The sequence below is a fragment of the Astatotilapia calliptera genome, chromosome 14, assembly GCF_900246225.1.
Source record: "Astatotilapia calliptera chromosome 14, fAstCal1.2, whole genome shotgun sequence".
In the NCBI taxonomy this organism is placed as follows: domain Eukaryota; kingdom Metazoa; phylum Chordata; class Actinopteri; order Cichliformes; family Cichlidae; genus Astatotilapia; species Astatotilapia calliptera.
The window spans coordinates 20,920,317-20,936,776 of NC_039315.1; the positions used below are offsets into that span (position 1 = coordinate 20,920,317).

The 16,460-nt window shown below is 39.8% G+C and overlaps 1 protein-coding gene and 1 non-coding gene across 7 annotated transcripts; both read right to left on the bottom strand.

Moving 5' to 3' along the window:
* Positions 1-288: 288 nt before the first annotated feature.
* Positions 289-15,345, bottom strand: p2ry6 (pyrimidinergic receptor P2Y6). Of its 6 annotated transcripts, none has more exons than XM_026193124.1 (3): positions 15,238-15,345; positions 4,179-4,615; positions 289-3,046 (listed from the first exon to the last, which is right to left on the bottom strand). In XM_026193124.1, exons 2-3 carry the CDS (start codon positions 4,604-4,606, stop codon positions 2,374-2,376), a joined length of 1,101 nt encoding a protein of 366 aa, XP_026048909.1. In that variant the 5' UTR covers positions 4,607-4,615; positions 15,238-15,345; the 3' UTR covers positions 289-2,373. The 6 variants fall into 6 exon arrangements, with proteins under 6 accessions (XP_026048909.1, XP_026048906.1, XP_026048905.1 ...); XM_026193121.1 differs by having other exon boundaries at positions 15,057-15,345; XM_026193120.1 differs by lacking the exon at positions 15,238-15,345 and adding an exon at positions 14,482-14,832.
* trnaa-agc (transfer RNA alanine (anticodon AGC)) lies at positions 8,434-8,506 on the bottom strand. The gene has a single exon. It is a non-coding gene; the product is annotated as a tRNA-Ala (tRNA).
* Positions 15,346-16,460: the final 1,115 nt, after the last annotated feature.

A 16,460-nucleotide genomic window follows, 5' to 3' on the forward strand; every position in this document is an offset into this window, starting at 1 on the left:
TAATCATATGGATTCAGAAGCTACTGGCTGCTTTTTTATATTCACACCTAAGGTTTGAATTCAAGTTCTGCCTAAACTGAACGCTTGAAGTTAAACTACAGTAAAAAATGGGGAAAAAAAAGGAAGCAACACAGTCTACTCCCTCAGTATTAATATATGATTGTGAAAACATCGTGTTTTTCATGGCTTTTAATCGTTTCAGTTAGTACGACATGGCAACAATCAGAAACACAACACAGAAAATTAAGCATCTGTACAGCAAAAAAAAAAACAAAAAACCCTTCAGTTTTAGTTTTTCTATCAACATAATTACATGTCTATAAAAATAAAAGACCATTCCCATTATTCATTTGTTAGGGAATTTGATAAAAATAACTCTTCTAACTAATACTGACGTCTGGGTCTCAATAGATGATAGATGACTGTGACATTCACTTTTTCTAAAGTACAACACACACATATTACATGACTATTGTTACTATGCACAGATACACATGAGCACACATTAGGAAACTGAAGCACATCACCACCTCATACCTCAAAGCTGCACATTCACATTAGACTGACACATACAACAAATACTTAAAGTGTTAACCTGTTACAGGAGCTTCAGAGCAATACGAGTTGAAAGCCGTTTTTCACATTGTCATTTCAGAATTTAACAACATACTGGTCTCAAGCTGGCACAGTCTAGTGTAACATATGAGTTTGGCTACTCTGAAATCTTCTGGTTAACACGAATGTCACAAAATTATTAATCACGTTTATTTCACTCCACGGTAAGTGCATTGTTTGTCAAGAGCTCGTCACAGGGCAAAGACTCACTGTTTAAAAACATGACAAAGGTGCTCACTATGAAAGGCAGGTATGACATGTAAAACACAGGGCACATTTTTACAGTAAACATCAAAGTACACATATGTACATGCAGGCATATGCCATCTACATTTATGTTCATTTCATGAACATTTTAAGTCACCAGATCACGCAGCTGACAACCTACGTCATACAGCTAAATCACGTCAAAGCAGTGCTAAGTACTAAACATTTCATATGTACAGGAATCCCAGTTAGACTGAAAAGATTCACACACTCATAAAAAAACCACAGAGTTAATTTAATGCCCTTAACTCCACAATCTGCCTCTATCTTTACCTTTAAATGACTTTTAAAAAAATAACTGAATTAAACATATAATTTAAACTGATTTCCTTCATTTGCTGCAGAATTTATAAGTACAAGACAAAGATCAGTCAGCAACTGACGGCCTATGTCAGCGCGCTGTGAGCTGCACATTTAACGGTTTTCTTGACAATGTTTTATTTGTGACTGTAAGATCTGATACATGCTAACATCACTACTATTATGACAGATGCTCCATTCGGTAAAGTAAATCTGCTTGGCATCTTTCTTGGCCTTCAGACAACAATTCTGATGGCTAAAGATCCAAACGGGACAGGCAAAAAAAACCCCAACCTATTATGACAGAGGCAGTGGGGCTACAGCAGTGGCGTGCACACACCATCCAGTGGTTAAAACCCGCAACAGCAGCTATTACGACATGGATAATGTAGAAACGCATCACTTTCAAGGAAAAACAGAGCTACAGACCTTCATTGGAACGCATAATACTCCACTTTTAAATCAGTGAACATAAACTTCTGTTTTTTGCAGCCTCTGTTTGCAAAGTATACCCCCAACCCCACCTTTCAGTTCCTTTCCTCAGACTAGTGCAGATTCAACATGCAAGCATAAACACCACCAAAAAACAGTGCCAGAGAGGATTTTAGCCTAGCAAGTTCAAATGAACTATTTTCTCCTTTCCTCAACTGCATCTCATTCCAGCACGATGCATCTCTATCGTAACACCTCGCATAGATACTAAAATTCCCCAATAATTCAGTAGTTTCAATTTAAAGTACACGTCACAGTGTGTTAAACAATGCAAAAAAAGGGGGATTTCAGAAAAAAAAAAGCAGTGCAGTGGAGCTTGAAAGTAAACATCACTTATGTACAGTGCAGGACATTTTCATTAGAGGATTACAGTATTCCCCATCCAGAGTTATAAACCAAAATCTATGAATTCGCACAATCAAATACACTCACAGTCAGTGTGATAATAATTCCCAGTTCAAAACAATGCAAGCAGGACATTGTCAACATTTTCCATTCACACTGCATTGAGCCTTTATAGGGCACTTCAGATGGCTTCTTCAGACTGTTATTAAACACATTTTTTAGTCACTAATAGCTGAAAGCCTCAAGGACAACAGTTTACTGTAATAAGAGAAGGAACTTCAGAAAAACAAGGTTAGAAAACGAATCCATCTCTGTGTTTTAAATCTTAACAAGGCTTCAAGGAGCACTGTTCGCTCACACGCTGCTGCCTTGGCTCTTTAGAGTGGTGACTCTGCGCACGAACCTCCTGGTGCTCCGGCGGTAGCGTGGTTGCGTGAAGTAAAACAGAATCGGGTCCAGAAAGCTGTTCATGCTGGCAAACGGTCTGGTGCTCTTATAGATGATTGAGAACAAGTTTCTTGTTGTGCAGGGAGCATTGGGCAAGGTGCGCACCACCAGGTACAGAGTCTTTGTGAGGTGAAACGGGAGGAAGCTTACGCAGAACACCGCGGCTACAATAATGATCATCCTCACCGCCCTGTCTCGTTTATCCCCAGGCGCTATGGAGACGCCCTGGTAGGACACTGGGCGGCAGAGGATGAAGGCCATCTTGCAGTAGCAAACCATCACGCCTATGAAAGGCAGCAAGAAGCCGAGGCACGTCAGAGCCATGCCGTAAGGATAGTAGTCTACCGAGCGCCCTGGCGTGCTCAAATCGTAGCACACGGTGCGGTTGCGCTGTTGCCCTGTTGCTGCAAAGTGGAAAGTTGGCGCGCACAGGGAGCCAACCACCAGCCATACTAATCCGCAGACGCACCACACCATCTTGCGACCGCCCTGCTTGTGCCACACCGAGAGAGGGTGGCAAATGGCCAAATAACGCTGCACACTGATGCAGGTCAGGAACAGGATGCTGCCATGGAGATTACTGAAACAGGAACACAGAGAAGAAAATGTTGTTGAGCTGAATATTATCACAATCCATTTGTATGTTCTGCAAAATCAAAGTTTTTCTTCAAAAAAGTGCTTTTATTAAGGGACCTTCAGTATAGCATTTCTAAACTATTTTTTTCATTTCTATTTGCACATGATAACAGAATTATTTCAGAAAAACAAGAGACCCTGCTTATATTTGGAGAAAGAAGGGCAAGAATTAGCAGCAAAACTGGGTCTTCCCTTTGTCAACTCAAAACATATGTTGCTCCTGGTGAAAAACGACTTCCTGAAGACTAAAGTAACCATTAGTGACTGTATGGTGAACTGAAGACCACAGTCCATGCCAGAGGACTATAAAATCTGGAGGAGCTTGAGAGATTATCCAAAGAGGAATGAGCTGTCAGTGTGTTCCCAAAGTGCTTTTAACATCATCTAACAGAAGCTGAAACCACCTCCCCAACAGTGTTTCCTATGATTGTGCTCATTGTTTTTCCAGCACAAAATCTGGCAATAATACCCCTACTGAGGACTATTTCCACCAAAAGAAGATTTGTGCTGGTGGCAAAACCAAAACCAAAAAACCCCCAGATCAAGATCAAAGTTGCAGAAAACAGGAAGAATTCCCACAAGACATGTAGCCAACAGACTCTGTTCCCCGTGATTTTTCTTCAAATCCCAACTTCTGCTACTAATGGCATCCGATGACCATTTCTCAAGAAAGTCCAAATGTAGTCCCGTTCTCAAAGGGCAACTGTGTGTGAGCACTAGCACTATTTCTGCATCTGCATTAGATACCTTGCCATGTTCAAAGGTTTGGAACTTCTTCCATAAACTAGTTTTCATGCTTTACACACCCGTTCACGTCACACTTGTGCGCACTATAATGCAAAAAAGTACATTTTTTCCAGTATACTTAAATATTAGTGTCATTGTCTCCATTCCCATTACTTATCACATCTCAGATCCAATTTTCTTTCCCATTCCTGTCCAAAAATAGGACAATTCACATAATAACACTGTGTCACATATCACTTGCATACACAGACCTTAACAATGAAAAATTCATTCCCAAAAATTACATAATAAAATCTGAAAAATGAGCCAATAATCAACCATGAACCCACCTGTAGAACTGAAACCTGACCATCTTACAGGTAAACTCCCCAAAGGGCCAGTAGTCATGACTCGCATAGTTGTAGATGAGTAAAGGAAGTGACATCACATACAGAAAGTCGGCTATGGCCAAGTTGAGCATGTAGATGTTGTTTCTGGACAAATTGGACCTCTTCCTCCATATCTTCAGTATGACGGTGGCATTCAGAGGAATCCCAAGCAGGAAGACGATGGTGTACACAGCAGGAAGTAAAATGCGCTTAAAGTCTTCCTTGTAGGTGCAGCGAGGGTTAACCGCCCCACTAACACTGCTGATGTTACTGAGAGCGTTAATGAAGCTGTCTGCTGGGTAAAGCTCTGTAGGGTGTGAGAGCAGGTCCACTAAGGAAGTTTTTGAGTTGAGGGCTTCTGTGGGGATGGTGCTGAAAGAATCTGGCATCTTCACATTCTGGAGGAGAGAGAGAGAGACGGGTGAGACTTGGTAGCAAGATTTGCTCGAGATCAAACACGATTACCGAGCTATTGTATTTGATGGAGTACAGACAGAACGTTATAGGTCTTCTTATTATTAGTTGTCTGTGGTGTACAAACTAATCCAGGAAGGCACACAAACAGCCATATTCAGCTTGGCCAACACTGTAGGAGGAGCAGTTCTCTCCTGCTCGTGTATAACCTTGACCTTGAACACAGTTTGGCTGAAAAGCCATTAGGTGATCACTGTGTGCAAATTTCACTAAATTCTAAGAGGAGTGGATGGACGAGTGCCATCACATCACATCATCGATTATTTTGCCGTACAGGCAAAAAAATCAACATTTGTTTTGGATGTAACGGCACACACACACAGCCTTACCTAGAAGACAGACTCCTATTGTTCCCATTTGTCGATTTAACTGGGAAAACACATGAAAGCAATGTTTCTATAGCATGCCACGATTAGACAAATGAAACAGAAAATATGCAAGAAAACAAATGGATGAAATAGAGAGAGAGGACAACTCTCCACCAGAGGGCACAAGAGATCTGCGTCTGTGTTATATCCTCCAATATTACACAAAAGCAGTCACCTTGAGCCCTGTGAACACAGGACAAATACCTCATAACCCGACTTGAAACCTAATAATCTCCTGGGTGTGCTCACTGTAAAAAGGGCTCACTTTGTATTTACGAATACATACGACAGACTGTAAGAACTACAACAAAATAGGTGCTACAGTGAAATAATCATTTAATCTCTCCATCATTTTCTGACAAGTGTAGACCAAGACGTTTGGTCAAGTTTGGAAATGAAAACCACTGCAGACTGTCTGATCTCCCACTCACATTTCGCAACGTCTGGAACAGGCCCACTATACACAAACAGACTTATCAATGATCTTAAATATTCTTCTGCCTTACAACATCAGTCATATCCACTTCCCTCATGGCAGCAGGCAGCTGAGTAAGCGATCTGCCTAAGACACTTCCTCCAAAGCCCGGTGCTTCCTCAGACTGTTACTCACTACATTTCACAACCAACCAACCAACAAGCCAACCAACACCCTCGAGCCTGCGTCTGTGCTTGTGTGCCAGAGTGTGTACATGTCAGGTATCTCTCAAAGCTGCTTAAAAAACTGTCTTTGGATGTGTTCAAAAAAAGTGTTTTAGGTGAACTCCTCTGTGTGGGTGCGCAGATGTGAACAGAAGTGACGCACAATTTTATAACTCCTGGCACAGAAACTGAGGGAGAGGAGGTGAAGGGAGCAGTGTGCCAAAGGACCACTGAGCATTTATCTGCAAAGATGAATAGAAAACGTTGTTGAGGAGTGCTCTGCAGTCTGTTTTATCTGCTGATGACTCATGCACGACGTACTTCAGATCAGTAATTTGGTTGAAAATCAACTCCGCAAAAGGCCTTGAAGCCAAAATTCTTGGGTAACCTGAAGCACAAAGACCCTGAATTAAGTCTGTAGCTGTTTTCATGTTAAATAAAGTCTGATTTTCATGAAACGCACTAAACTGCAGCACCGCAGAAACAGTCATGGTCCTAGGGCTCTTGCTTTTGCCACAGAGGAGGCTCTATTACTCATCTTTATGTTCAGGCTTGCTTTTAGATGCCTCGCAGAGCCTGACCTGAATAAAACACAATGAAATGTGTAATAGTTTGAGCAGTAGCTCCTGTTTGTGACATGTGTTGGTGCTCATAGTTCATTATTAACAGAACAGTTCAAGGACAAGCAGTAACATGAAAGCTAAGCTATAATTCATTTTACAAAAGAACTAATCAGCTCATTGCCACATTTTCCTTCTTTAGCAGTACCGCAATCTTTCAGACAATACGGTAAGTATAGAGAAAGAGAAGCACACATCCTGGATCCTACAAGCCCTAGCAAGCAAACCACTGGTTTCAAAGTAAGAACTGAGATGTGAGAGGCCAATAAACCACTGATTCCCATGCTGAATATCTGCACCTTTTAGGATAAGTATTGTGGTGGAGATGATTTATATATCAAATAAAGCCAGATTATTTTTAAAAGGTTTTGGAATAGGGGGCAAATAGAAGTAAAAGCTCTTTCTGATCTATTCATGTTCAGGGCTCATGTCAAAAGTTGTTTCTAGAAAAAAGGGAAACAGATGTTGTGATTTTGTCAAAACATGGACAAGCATACTCGATATAAAGACGAAACTCAGCCTGAACTCTCCTAGGGAGTTTTCTTGTAACTTCTTTATTATTACTAGTATTAGTTTTTCCCAGTTTAGGTTGCCCTTAAGTTTTTGCATTTGCTTAGAAGCTTTTATCAGCCACAATCAATCGGCTCGCTTTTTCTTAAGATTTCTGTTTCATGCCTTTGTTTGTTCGCGTTTAGGTCTGCACCACAATCCCTACTAGGTCTGCATCAGCGGACCGTGACAGTGGGAAAGGCAATCCGTGACTGATAGTGTTTCATTGCTAGGGCAGTGTGTTTGGTTTCACTGTCATGCTGAAAAATGAAGCCATTCTAAATAAGACGTTTTCCAGATGGTAATATATGGTGGATTAAAATCTGATGGTAGTATTCTGTGACCATAATTCTATCAATTTTAACAAGATCTCCAACACCTCTGGCTGAAATGCAGTCCCAAACCATGACAGAGCCTAATTAGTTTATTTAGGCCAATTCCACCTGTCCAATTTGCTCACATTTTTAAGGACACAGTGAACACTAGTTTGAACTAATAGCTCTTTACTAATCACCTCATTGGTGCATTAATACTATTTTATGCCTTTCAATCTTTGACATTTCTCATAGATTCAACTAAAGAAATTGGAGTAAATTATGAGTTTCTGCAACAGGCTAGAAACAAAGTGTTTAAAGAAACAATTTTGGTGCTTTATGAAATGTTCTATCACATGTAGACACAACACTGGTTCAGTCTCTTGAGTTGGTGCCTTTTTTATTCTTGAATGCTTCATAGGTCAGGGTTAAGTCACTTAAACAAGAAAACAAAAAACATTCTACTGAAAATGATCAGAAACAAGGACTGGAATGAAAATGAGTGAAAGAAAAAGCAGCCAATGTCCAAAGAAAGACCTTTAGAAAGCCAGGATAACTGCCTAAAAACTGCCTAAAAAATGGTGCTACATTTTATATGGCATAACCCAGAGTAACACGCGCCAAAGAGTGCTGTTGAAATCTGAAGCATGCACAGTGTGTGTGTAGCTATAAAAATGCAAGCATTCATGCCTGTGAGTGAGCCTCTAAATTTGTTACCCTTTGTTACCATTTGAAAGTTTCACTGAGATTTAAATCTCATTTCCAAGACAGACTTGGCAACGATTTCAGGGTAAGAAGTGTGCTCCATTTATTCTAAAATAACCTATTAGTTTATCAATATAAGGAAATATTACTAAAAACACTAACTTAAACGAACAAAACTTCACTCACTGAACTTCCCTAGTACATGTGAAGCTAACATAAACCTGCTCAATACGCGTTCTCTTTACATCCTTCCTGAAAAGATTCAGTCATTTAAATGGTGCAGTAATTGGACTATTTAGAGATTTTGAGACCAAATCCTGATATGTTGTCGTCTTTATTGTAATTTTTTTTCCAGCATGCAGATACAGTGTATCAAAGTTATAATGTAAATGGAAAGATAAGCTGACATTTAAGGTTATCTGCACTACCAGGAGAGGAAAAAAGAATTACAGAAATAATACAGATGCTGTTTTCAGTGCTAATAGTAAAGAAAACTCTTACCTTTAAAAGTATTTAATCCAGATTGGAAAAAAAAAAAAAAACTTGTTGGAGAATGCGGGCATCGATCCCGCTACCTCTCGCATGCTAAGCGAGCGCTCTACCATTTGAGCTAATTCCCCTTCATGCTGTGTGCTGCAAAAATAAAGCCTTTAGAGGCACACACCCACAGCCCTGCTCACTCACGTAATGTGATCAGTTAATGACAGGGACACTTTCTCTTTGCGATACACACACCCTCACAAACACCCTGCTGCATACTCTCCACCCTGAGGACTGCCAAAAGGCTGAGCTGAGCAAGTCACACAAGGTTATTTATAAACCATGACTGCAAGAATGTGACTGCTACACTCAGGACAAATATAGGAGATTAATAATTCATCATAACAAAGCCGTAAATCAAATGACACCTAGACTGCATTAATGATTATTCTGCATGTGGATATGGTGTCAGGACCTTTGAACTTTGATTAAGGTAATGCAAGGTAACTCTAACTACGTCAATATCACAAGTAATGACTGATAGCAGAGCCCAGCTTATATTTAAACCACGTAACCCGGAGAGTGCACTTACTGCCTTAAGGCTCTGCGTGTGTTTTTATTGCGGTACTATGAAAAATGAACATGACTGTGTAATGTAAACCAGCAGAACTTTAAGGTTCCTCTCGGTGTTACAGAAATTTATGAGGTGTTTTAAACTCATTGTTTGGTTTTGGTGTTTAGGCCAAGAATAGAACTAGAGACACAAAGTCACTAACCAGATGTGTAATATGGCAGAAATCTCTACTAGGAGTAAGTGGAGACAGAAGAAAAACGTCATAAGCCAACAAATGTCTGATTTGTATGTGCAAACATGTCCGACATAAATTTTATATTAAAATAATGTTATATACAAATCATAAACGTGGTGTTCCTACTATTATTATTATTCTTAATGTATGTTTCTGTCTGATCCACAGATAAAACTCCAAAGAGACATTTGGAGAGAAGAGATAATGGATATGTTTCCGTGGACGATTCTTATATAGCATTTTTCTACTCTACCTAAGCACTCAAAGCGATTTAGACTATGTGCCTCATTCACCAATTCACACAAGCGCTTTATTCTCTGCTTTTTCCTACTGAAGTGCTTTCTATCTAACATGCATGCTATGACGGAGAGCAACTTGGTGTTAGTATTTTACCTAAGGATATCTGGCATGCAGACTGGAGCAGCCAGGTGTCGAATAGCCAACCTTCCAAAGAAGAAGAAGTCCTACAAAATAAATAAAAGAATGTAAAAATTAAAACACGTGAAACACAAAATCGTGCCCAGCAAAAACAAAAAAGCTTCATAGCTGGTGAGCTTTAGAAACATTGACCTACAGAATGCCTAATTAAAACTGGCAGATAAGGTGACATAAAGAGTTATACTGCCGTGCATGTAGGAAGGCTATCTCTCTATCATTTAAATGAACAGAAAAGGGAGATTTAGAGGAGAGGACAGCAAGCAGGCCACAATTAAAGTCCAATTACTTTCCCATCTCCGATCTCTAAAGTCCCTGGAGACCCTAATCAATGATTCATGCCCGCTGCCCCTCATTCAGTCCCGTGCTCGGTTGTAGTTAATTGGGGAAACAAAATGACGAGCCAGGAAATCGATATTAGTATCACACATGAGTATACGCGCAGTACAATCACGTCTGCAGACGCACACTGCAGCCCTACCTAGCAATCAGGAGCAAATCTACAGTAAACAAAACAGAGTAAATTCAGGAGCGCAGTAGGAGTACAATAATCAACTGTACAAACTAATAGCATGACACAGAAACACACAAACCTTCCACATATCAGTGTGATCAACATTCAGGTCACAGCCCTCTATTGTGGATTAGAAAAAAACAGACTGCGATAATTATCGCTGCTAATACGGTGCATGAAGACAGGAGACAGGAGACGCTTTAAACTAATCAGCTGCACCATAAAGAGGACGGGTGATAAGCAAAGCTGGTGTTCCATCAAAACCGCACTACTTGCCATATGGTCACAAAGATAATAAAAGCGTTTCTTGTTGCATGTGACATAACTATACAAATCATTTAAACATTCAGTAGTGCAAACAAAGATATTACTGCAAGGCTTGTGTAGAAAGTCCCCTTCTGGCCAAAGTTAACCAAAGCATTATACCACATTTTTCACTAATGAAGTGGACAAGACTGCAGCTGATAACAGATGGCATTCTCATAATTTGCCGTATCTTGCAATCAAAAACAGGCTAACGATGTTGTTGTTGTAAGTATGTCATTAGATATACAGAGAGAAGGTCATACAATATTTCCTACAACTTTACTGTGTGTCAGCTCTTTGGTGCACAAAAGAGGTCTGATGAAATAAATGTAGTGCCAGGACAGTAGGGCACTGGTCACTGAAACTAAAATTTTGAAACACCAAAATTCTTTCTTCTATGATTAATCTGAATCATCACTCTTACTTAATTGACTTGCGAGAGCAAAACGTGTTAAAATTGACTTCTGTTTAGGGTGAGGGGCTTACATGCCACACTCATCAATTGCAGAACAGTCCAAAAGTCTTGCACCACCGCTTTCTTTACAACAGACTTTCCGACGCTTGCTGCTTTTTTTACTCATTTCCAGTCCATCCTTGTACCTGACCAGTATCAAAGGAATGTTTTTGGTCATTAGCTACATAACACTGATCTGTGAGTCTTTCAAGCATAAAAAATTTGCATAACTCAATGGATCAACCAGTGTTGTGTCTATGCAAAACAGACAACTTAGCCCTTTTTAGGCACTTTGTTATGAGCAGACTGCCACAAAGGTGTGTCATTGGTTCCAATTTCTTTAGAAAATTGTATCTTTTGTACCAACAAGGTGATTCTCAGAAACTGAACAAAAACTATTTAGAGCAGATAAACAGTATCAGAGAGTCGTCTCCTTAACAAATAGGAAAAAAGCCACACAGACAGAGAGAACATGGCAAACTCCACACAGAAAGGCTCTAAATGGTGATTTAACCCAGGACCTTCCTTCTGTCTGTTTGAATGCTTTGATGAGCACAACGGCAAACCTTGCCAAGCTGCTGAACTAATCAAAGAAAAAAATAACAGCAAGCAAGCTGAACAACATTTCACAATAGTTTCTCTCTTGCTTTTGTCCTTCAGCACATATATTGTTATAATAATAATGACTCACTGATAATGTAAAAGTACCCCAGAAATGCATAAATATTTTTCTGATGCATGTTTTTGTTCTTGAGCCGCTATTAGTCACATTTAATGTTGTGAGAATAACATGTTTTTACTGATCTTGAGCTCCAGTAGCTGTAACGTCTTGGTGCACAACTTGTGTTGGGCAAAAAAAAAAAAAAAAGAAGCTTAGCAAAAGCTCAACAGGCTGGTAAGCAGCAATTAGTCTGTGCCCCGTGGTTGCTGAAGTCATGTGTTTGTGCTGCAGAGGAGATGGAAATGCAGATGTGGTGAAAGCAGAGTCAGTAAAGCACAAAAAGAGAACAGAAACAAAAAAAAGTCTTTACTGACCGATCACCCAGTGCATCTGTGACAATTGCTGTGAATTGCACAACAAGTTTTGGAAACATTGGCGGTAATCTTTTTAAAACCTACTCAGGACAAAGACATTCGATTTATTTTGAGACATTCACATTAAATCACCAATTTGGCTGGTATGTTTATGATGGCTTCCATTAAGCTTGTGCTTGTTTATTCAGTGAGATAATGCTGAGGGCCACTTAACTTCATTTGATAAACAACTTCAGCCCTAAATTTTCTGTCTACCAGGTTTTCTGCTTCTCTAACTCTGCGGCTCCAACACAGAGTTATGTTAATCTGCTACCCGGCAGACAAAACAGAGGCTCAAACAGTGCCTAGCAGAAAGGAATCTCCACTAAAAACACAGCAGCCATGTCAAAGCCCTGTGGCGACTGAAGCAGATAGCCTGTCTAAGTGATTGTTGGTTATTACGTCAGCAATATGACAACTTGTTTTTACTGGATCCGAGCACAGTTATGCACATTCTAGAGAGACATAACAAATACAAGTTATAAACCTCACATCTGCAGTTTTTTTATATCGTTTTTTCATACCGTTTATAATCTTTTACTTGCTTTGCTTACTTCGAATACGATTTACAACAAGATGTTTTTGAAGTTATCATGGTTAACAGCAGATTTATTAAAGAATGTTTAAACAGCTTTTTACGTTGCTTTGACATAGCAGTATGAGTCTTTGGTCTTGAAACGTTGTACTCTCCTGCAGCATGGCCGACAAATTTATAGAAACAACTGATTGCTGAGAACATACTATTCCTTTTTTAAAAAGGTCACTATTAAGGGTGTCTGTCCTGGGGCACATGATGTATTGCAGGCTGTTTATTAATCACAGGGTCAGTAGTTTGTGCTCCGGTGCCTCTAGTCAGCACTCTTAGGCATGATAGGGAACCCCAAATTGCTCCTGACGCATCCATCAGAGTGTGGTGCTTAAAAGGCATAGCAAAAAACAGCTGGTTGAACGTGGCTAACAGTAAAAAGCAATCACTTAGAGTAGAAAAGCTAAATAAGTACCCATCTGTTTACCATAACTATAGCAAACAATCAAGCAAACACTAGATTGTTCTTAGTAATTTTTGATAAAGCTTAAAATTAGAGTTGGATCAGGTGACCCTGGGCCCCCCATTAATTAAGCTACAGTATCCCTAGGCTGCTAGGGGCCAATTATTATTCATCTCTGTCTGTCTTTCATAATGTGTCTTTTCTCCTGTCTTCCTCACCTAATCTTGCTCCAGTTGCTTTGTGAAGCCTGGTTCTGCTCTAGGTTTCTTTCTGTTAAAAGGGAGTTTTTCCTTCCCACTGTCACCAAGAGTTTGTTCATAGGACCTCATATGACAGTTGGGGTTTTCTCTGTATTACTGTAAGGTCTGTTACCTTACAATGACGTGACTGTTGTTGTGATTTGCTGCTAAACAATAAAACTGAATTAAATTGCTATCAAATGGTCCAACTCAGTGTAACCCATAAAGACACCAGGGGCAACCTTTGGAGCTGAAAATTAAGGCAAATACCAAAGTAACAAAAACTGTATTTCCTTTAATGGCTACTACAACCTGGCACTGAAAGGGAGTCAGTTCCAATGCACTCCATGTTAAAATTTGTAACGTTACATCATTGACAAGCATATTTACAGCCTGATTTTTTCAAAATGTGTTGCTCTCTGTAGATAGTTTTCCTAGTGGGTGATTTTTTAAACTATCCTAAACTGCTTGAATGTTGGAATTAAAGGTGTGGCTGTTTTGATTGACAGATGCCCCACAGAGGACACTGTCAGTGCCACACACGCGAGAGAGAGGAGGAAAAAGGAGAAGGACAGCCATCTGCAGCGGCAGTCTTACACAAATTCCCGGTCTCTTCCTCACAGTGAAAAATAAAGCATATTAATTTACCACTGGAGCCAGATCACTGCAGCTGCCCACAGCATCAGTATCATAATGGACGGGAACTTGTAAAAGCTGTTGTTGTGTGGTCTACCAAAAAGTGATTTCTGGTATTTGCCAAAAGTGACTGTCAGTATTTAAACTGTTATAAATGATTTTTTGGCCTATAAACTTTTGTCAAACATATCTCTAGTGAATGATATCAAGCCATTTTAAGCCAAACTGTCTGCCATCAAGTTTTGGCAAATCAACTTTTATATTTCCATTGTTTATGAATGTAAAACTCTCACTGACATCAAAAATTTCTTTTTCAAAAGGGATCAGGCCAATAGGGGCAGCAGAAATTGCAACAAATATAACATAACGGTTATATAAATATATTTTAAGTAGCTGAAAGGACTGAATTGATTATAATGTAGAACACAGAGCATATACAATAACGCAGAGTCACAAAGATACTTACAAAACAAGTATTTTTTGTTTGTTTTATATGCAACACCTGTAAATCCTGTTGAGTGCAGACTATTAGATAAACACTGGAAATCAGTTTTTGGCACAAGACTGGGATGGTGCGTTTTTGGCTTCATTCTGTATGATCTCCTAAACTTCATAATTTTCTACAAACTCCATAGAGATGCTTGAACAAATATTCTCACCTGGTTTGTTCCCCATAAATCATCAGAGTCCTGGGACGCATACAACATGAGTGGATAATGATGACAGCGTCTTGCTCGAGGGCACGTACGTCCTTGTTTATTTAACTATCGTAATGTAAGAGAACGTGAGAGTATTTTTTTAAGGAATTTGATTTAAAATGATGAAGAGAAACAGGAAAGGGGATACAACTGATCTGATGTTATCACACCAGACGAGCTTAATAAGTGCACTGACTGCACCAGTCGCCGGGGCTTTGAGGTGCAGGACACAGGACATGTCTTACTCCAGCACCACAAATAACACAGCTACCAGCCTTCGTGACTCCTTACAGCTGCTTATTTTAGCACCACAGGAGCCCCTGCTGGGACATCTGTGCGCCTGGACGAATAATAACAAAACTACACAAATGTAGTAACAAGCTACTATATCTCAGCAGCTAGAATTGATTGTTATACACGGCAGGTCAAATTCATATCGCGATAATTCCCCAGTGGGAATAATACTTTTTAAAAAACATTCCTTTAGTCGCTAGCTGCTGAATAAAGCAATAAAACTATAAACAAACTGAACTTACCCTGAATGAAAAACGAAACAAGTGCGACAACATCAACAAGTTGGCCACTCGGCCATGGCAAAGTGCTGCTCCTCGGTGATAACAAAGAGCTGGGAAACGGACTGTTGCCGGTAAAATAGCAGGTTTAAGGAAACGCCGTGCTGCTAGGTTCGAATTCACCGCTTATCTGTCCCGTACCTACCTGCAGCGGAGCGGCGAGCTGCTGCACACTTTACACGCCGTATAACTGCCACGCACGCGCAATGAGTCTTGCGCCACCTGCACGAACAAAGGGAACGACTCCAGCGACAGCTAACGTCTCGCGCCTTTAGCCGGCATCACGTGTCTGGTTTCTTAAACAGACGTTACAACGCTGTTGCTTTCAGTGGGTGTTTTAAAATCACCTAAAAAATAAAGCAGTTGCAGTGCTGTGAAAACCATCGTGATTTTTTCATATTTGCATATTTATCACATTTACCTTACACTACCTTTTCCTACAAGGCAGGTCCTACCATTAATTAAAAATGATAAACCTTTCTTTATTAACCATTGCTTAAAAAGCCATCTCTACTTGCAGAGCAATATCCAACCTTTCTTTTTACTCATAAAATCTTGAAAGAGTGGTTTTAAAACTGATCATCTGCAGAGGTTTCAGAGCTCATCATCAATAATATTTTATTACAGCGATTAGTACATGCTGTAGGTATTAAAGGTACTGCATTTGAGTGGTTTGAATTACATCTGTCTAATAGACTCCAATTTGTTCATGTAAACGGGCAGTCTTCTCCATGCACACAGGTTGATTATGGAGTTCCACAGGGTTATATAGCATTTAGCTCTCTTGCATAACGCAATTCATTATTACTATTTTTTCTAAAAACTCCTAGAAAAGCCTTCAGTTAATCCAAAATGCTGTAGCAAGATTAGTGACAATGTCTAGAAAGAGAGAGCATGTTTCTCTTATATTGGCTTCTCTTCATTGGCACCCTGTTAAATCCACTATCAAATATAAAATCCTGCTCCTCACATACAAGGTCTTGAATAATCATCAGGTCCTGTCTTATCTTAATGACCTCATGGTATCATGTCACACCAGTAGAGCACTTTGCTCTCAGACTGAGGGCTTACTTGTTGTTCCTAGAGTATTTAAAAGTCGAATGGGAGGCAGAGCCTTCAGCTTTCAGGCCCCTCTTCTTTGGAATCAGCTCCCAGTCTAGATTCAGGAGACAGAAACCATCTCTACTTTTAAGATTAGGCTTAAAACTTTCTTTTTTGAGTAAGCTTATAGTTAGGTTAGGATCAGGTGACCATCCTTCTCTAGTTATGCTTAGCTCATCTTTTTTTTCCTCACTCACTACGTGTTTATACACCTCTCTGCATTTCATCATCATTATTATTCATCTCTGGCTCTCTTCCACAGTGCGT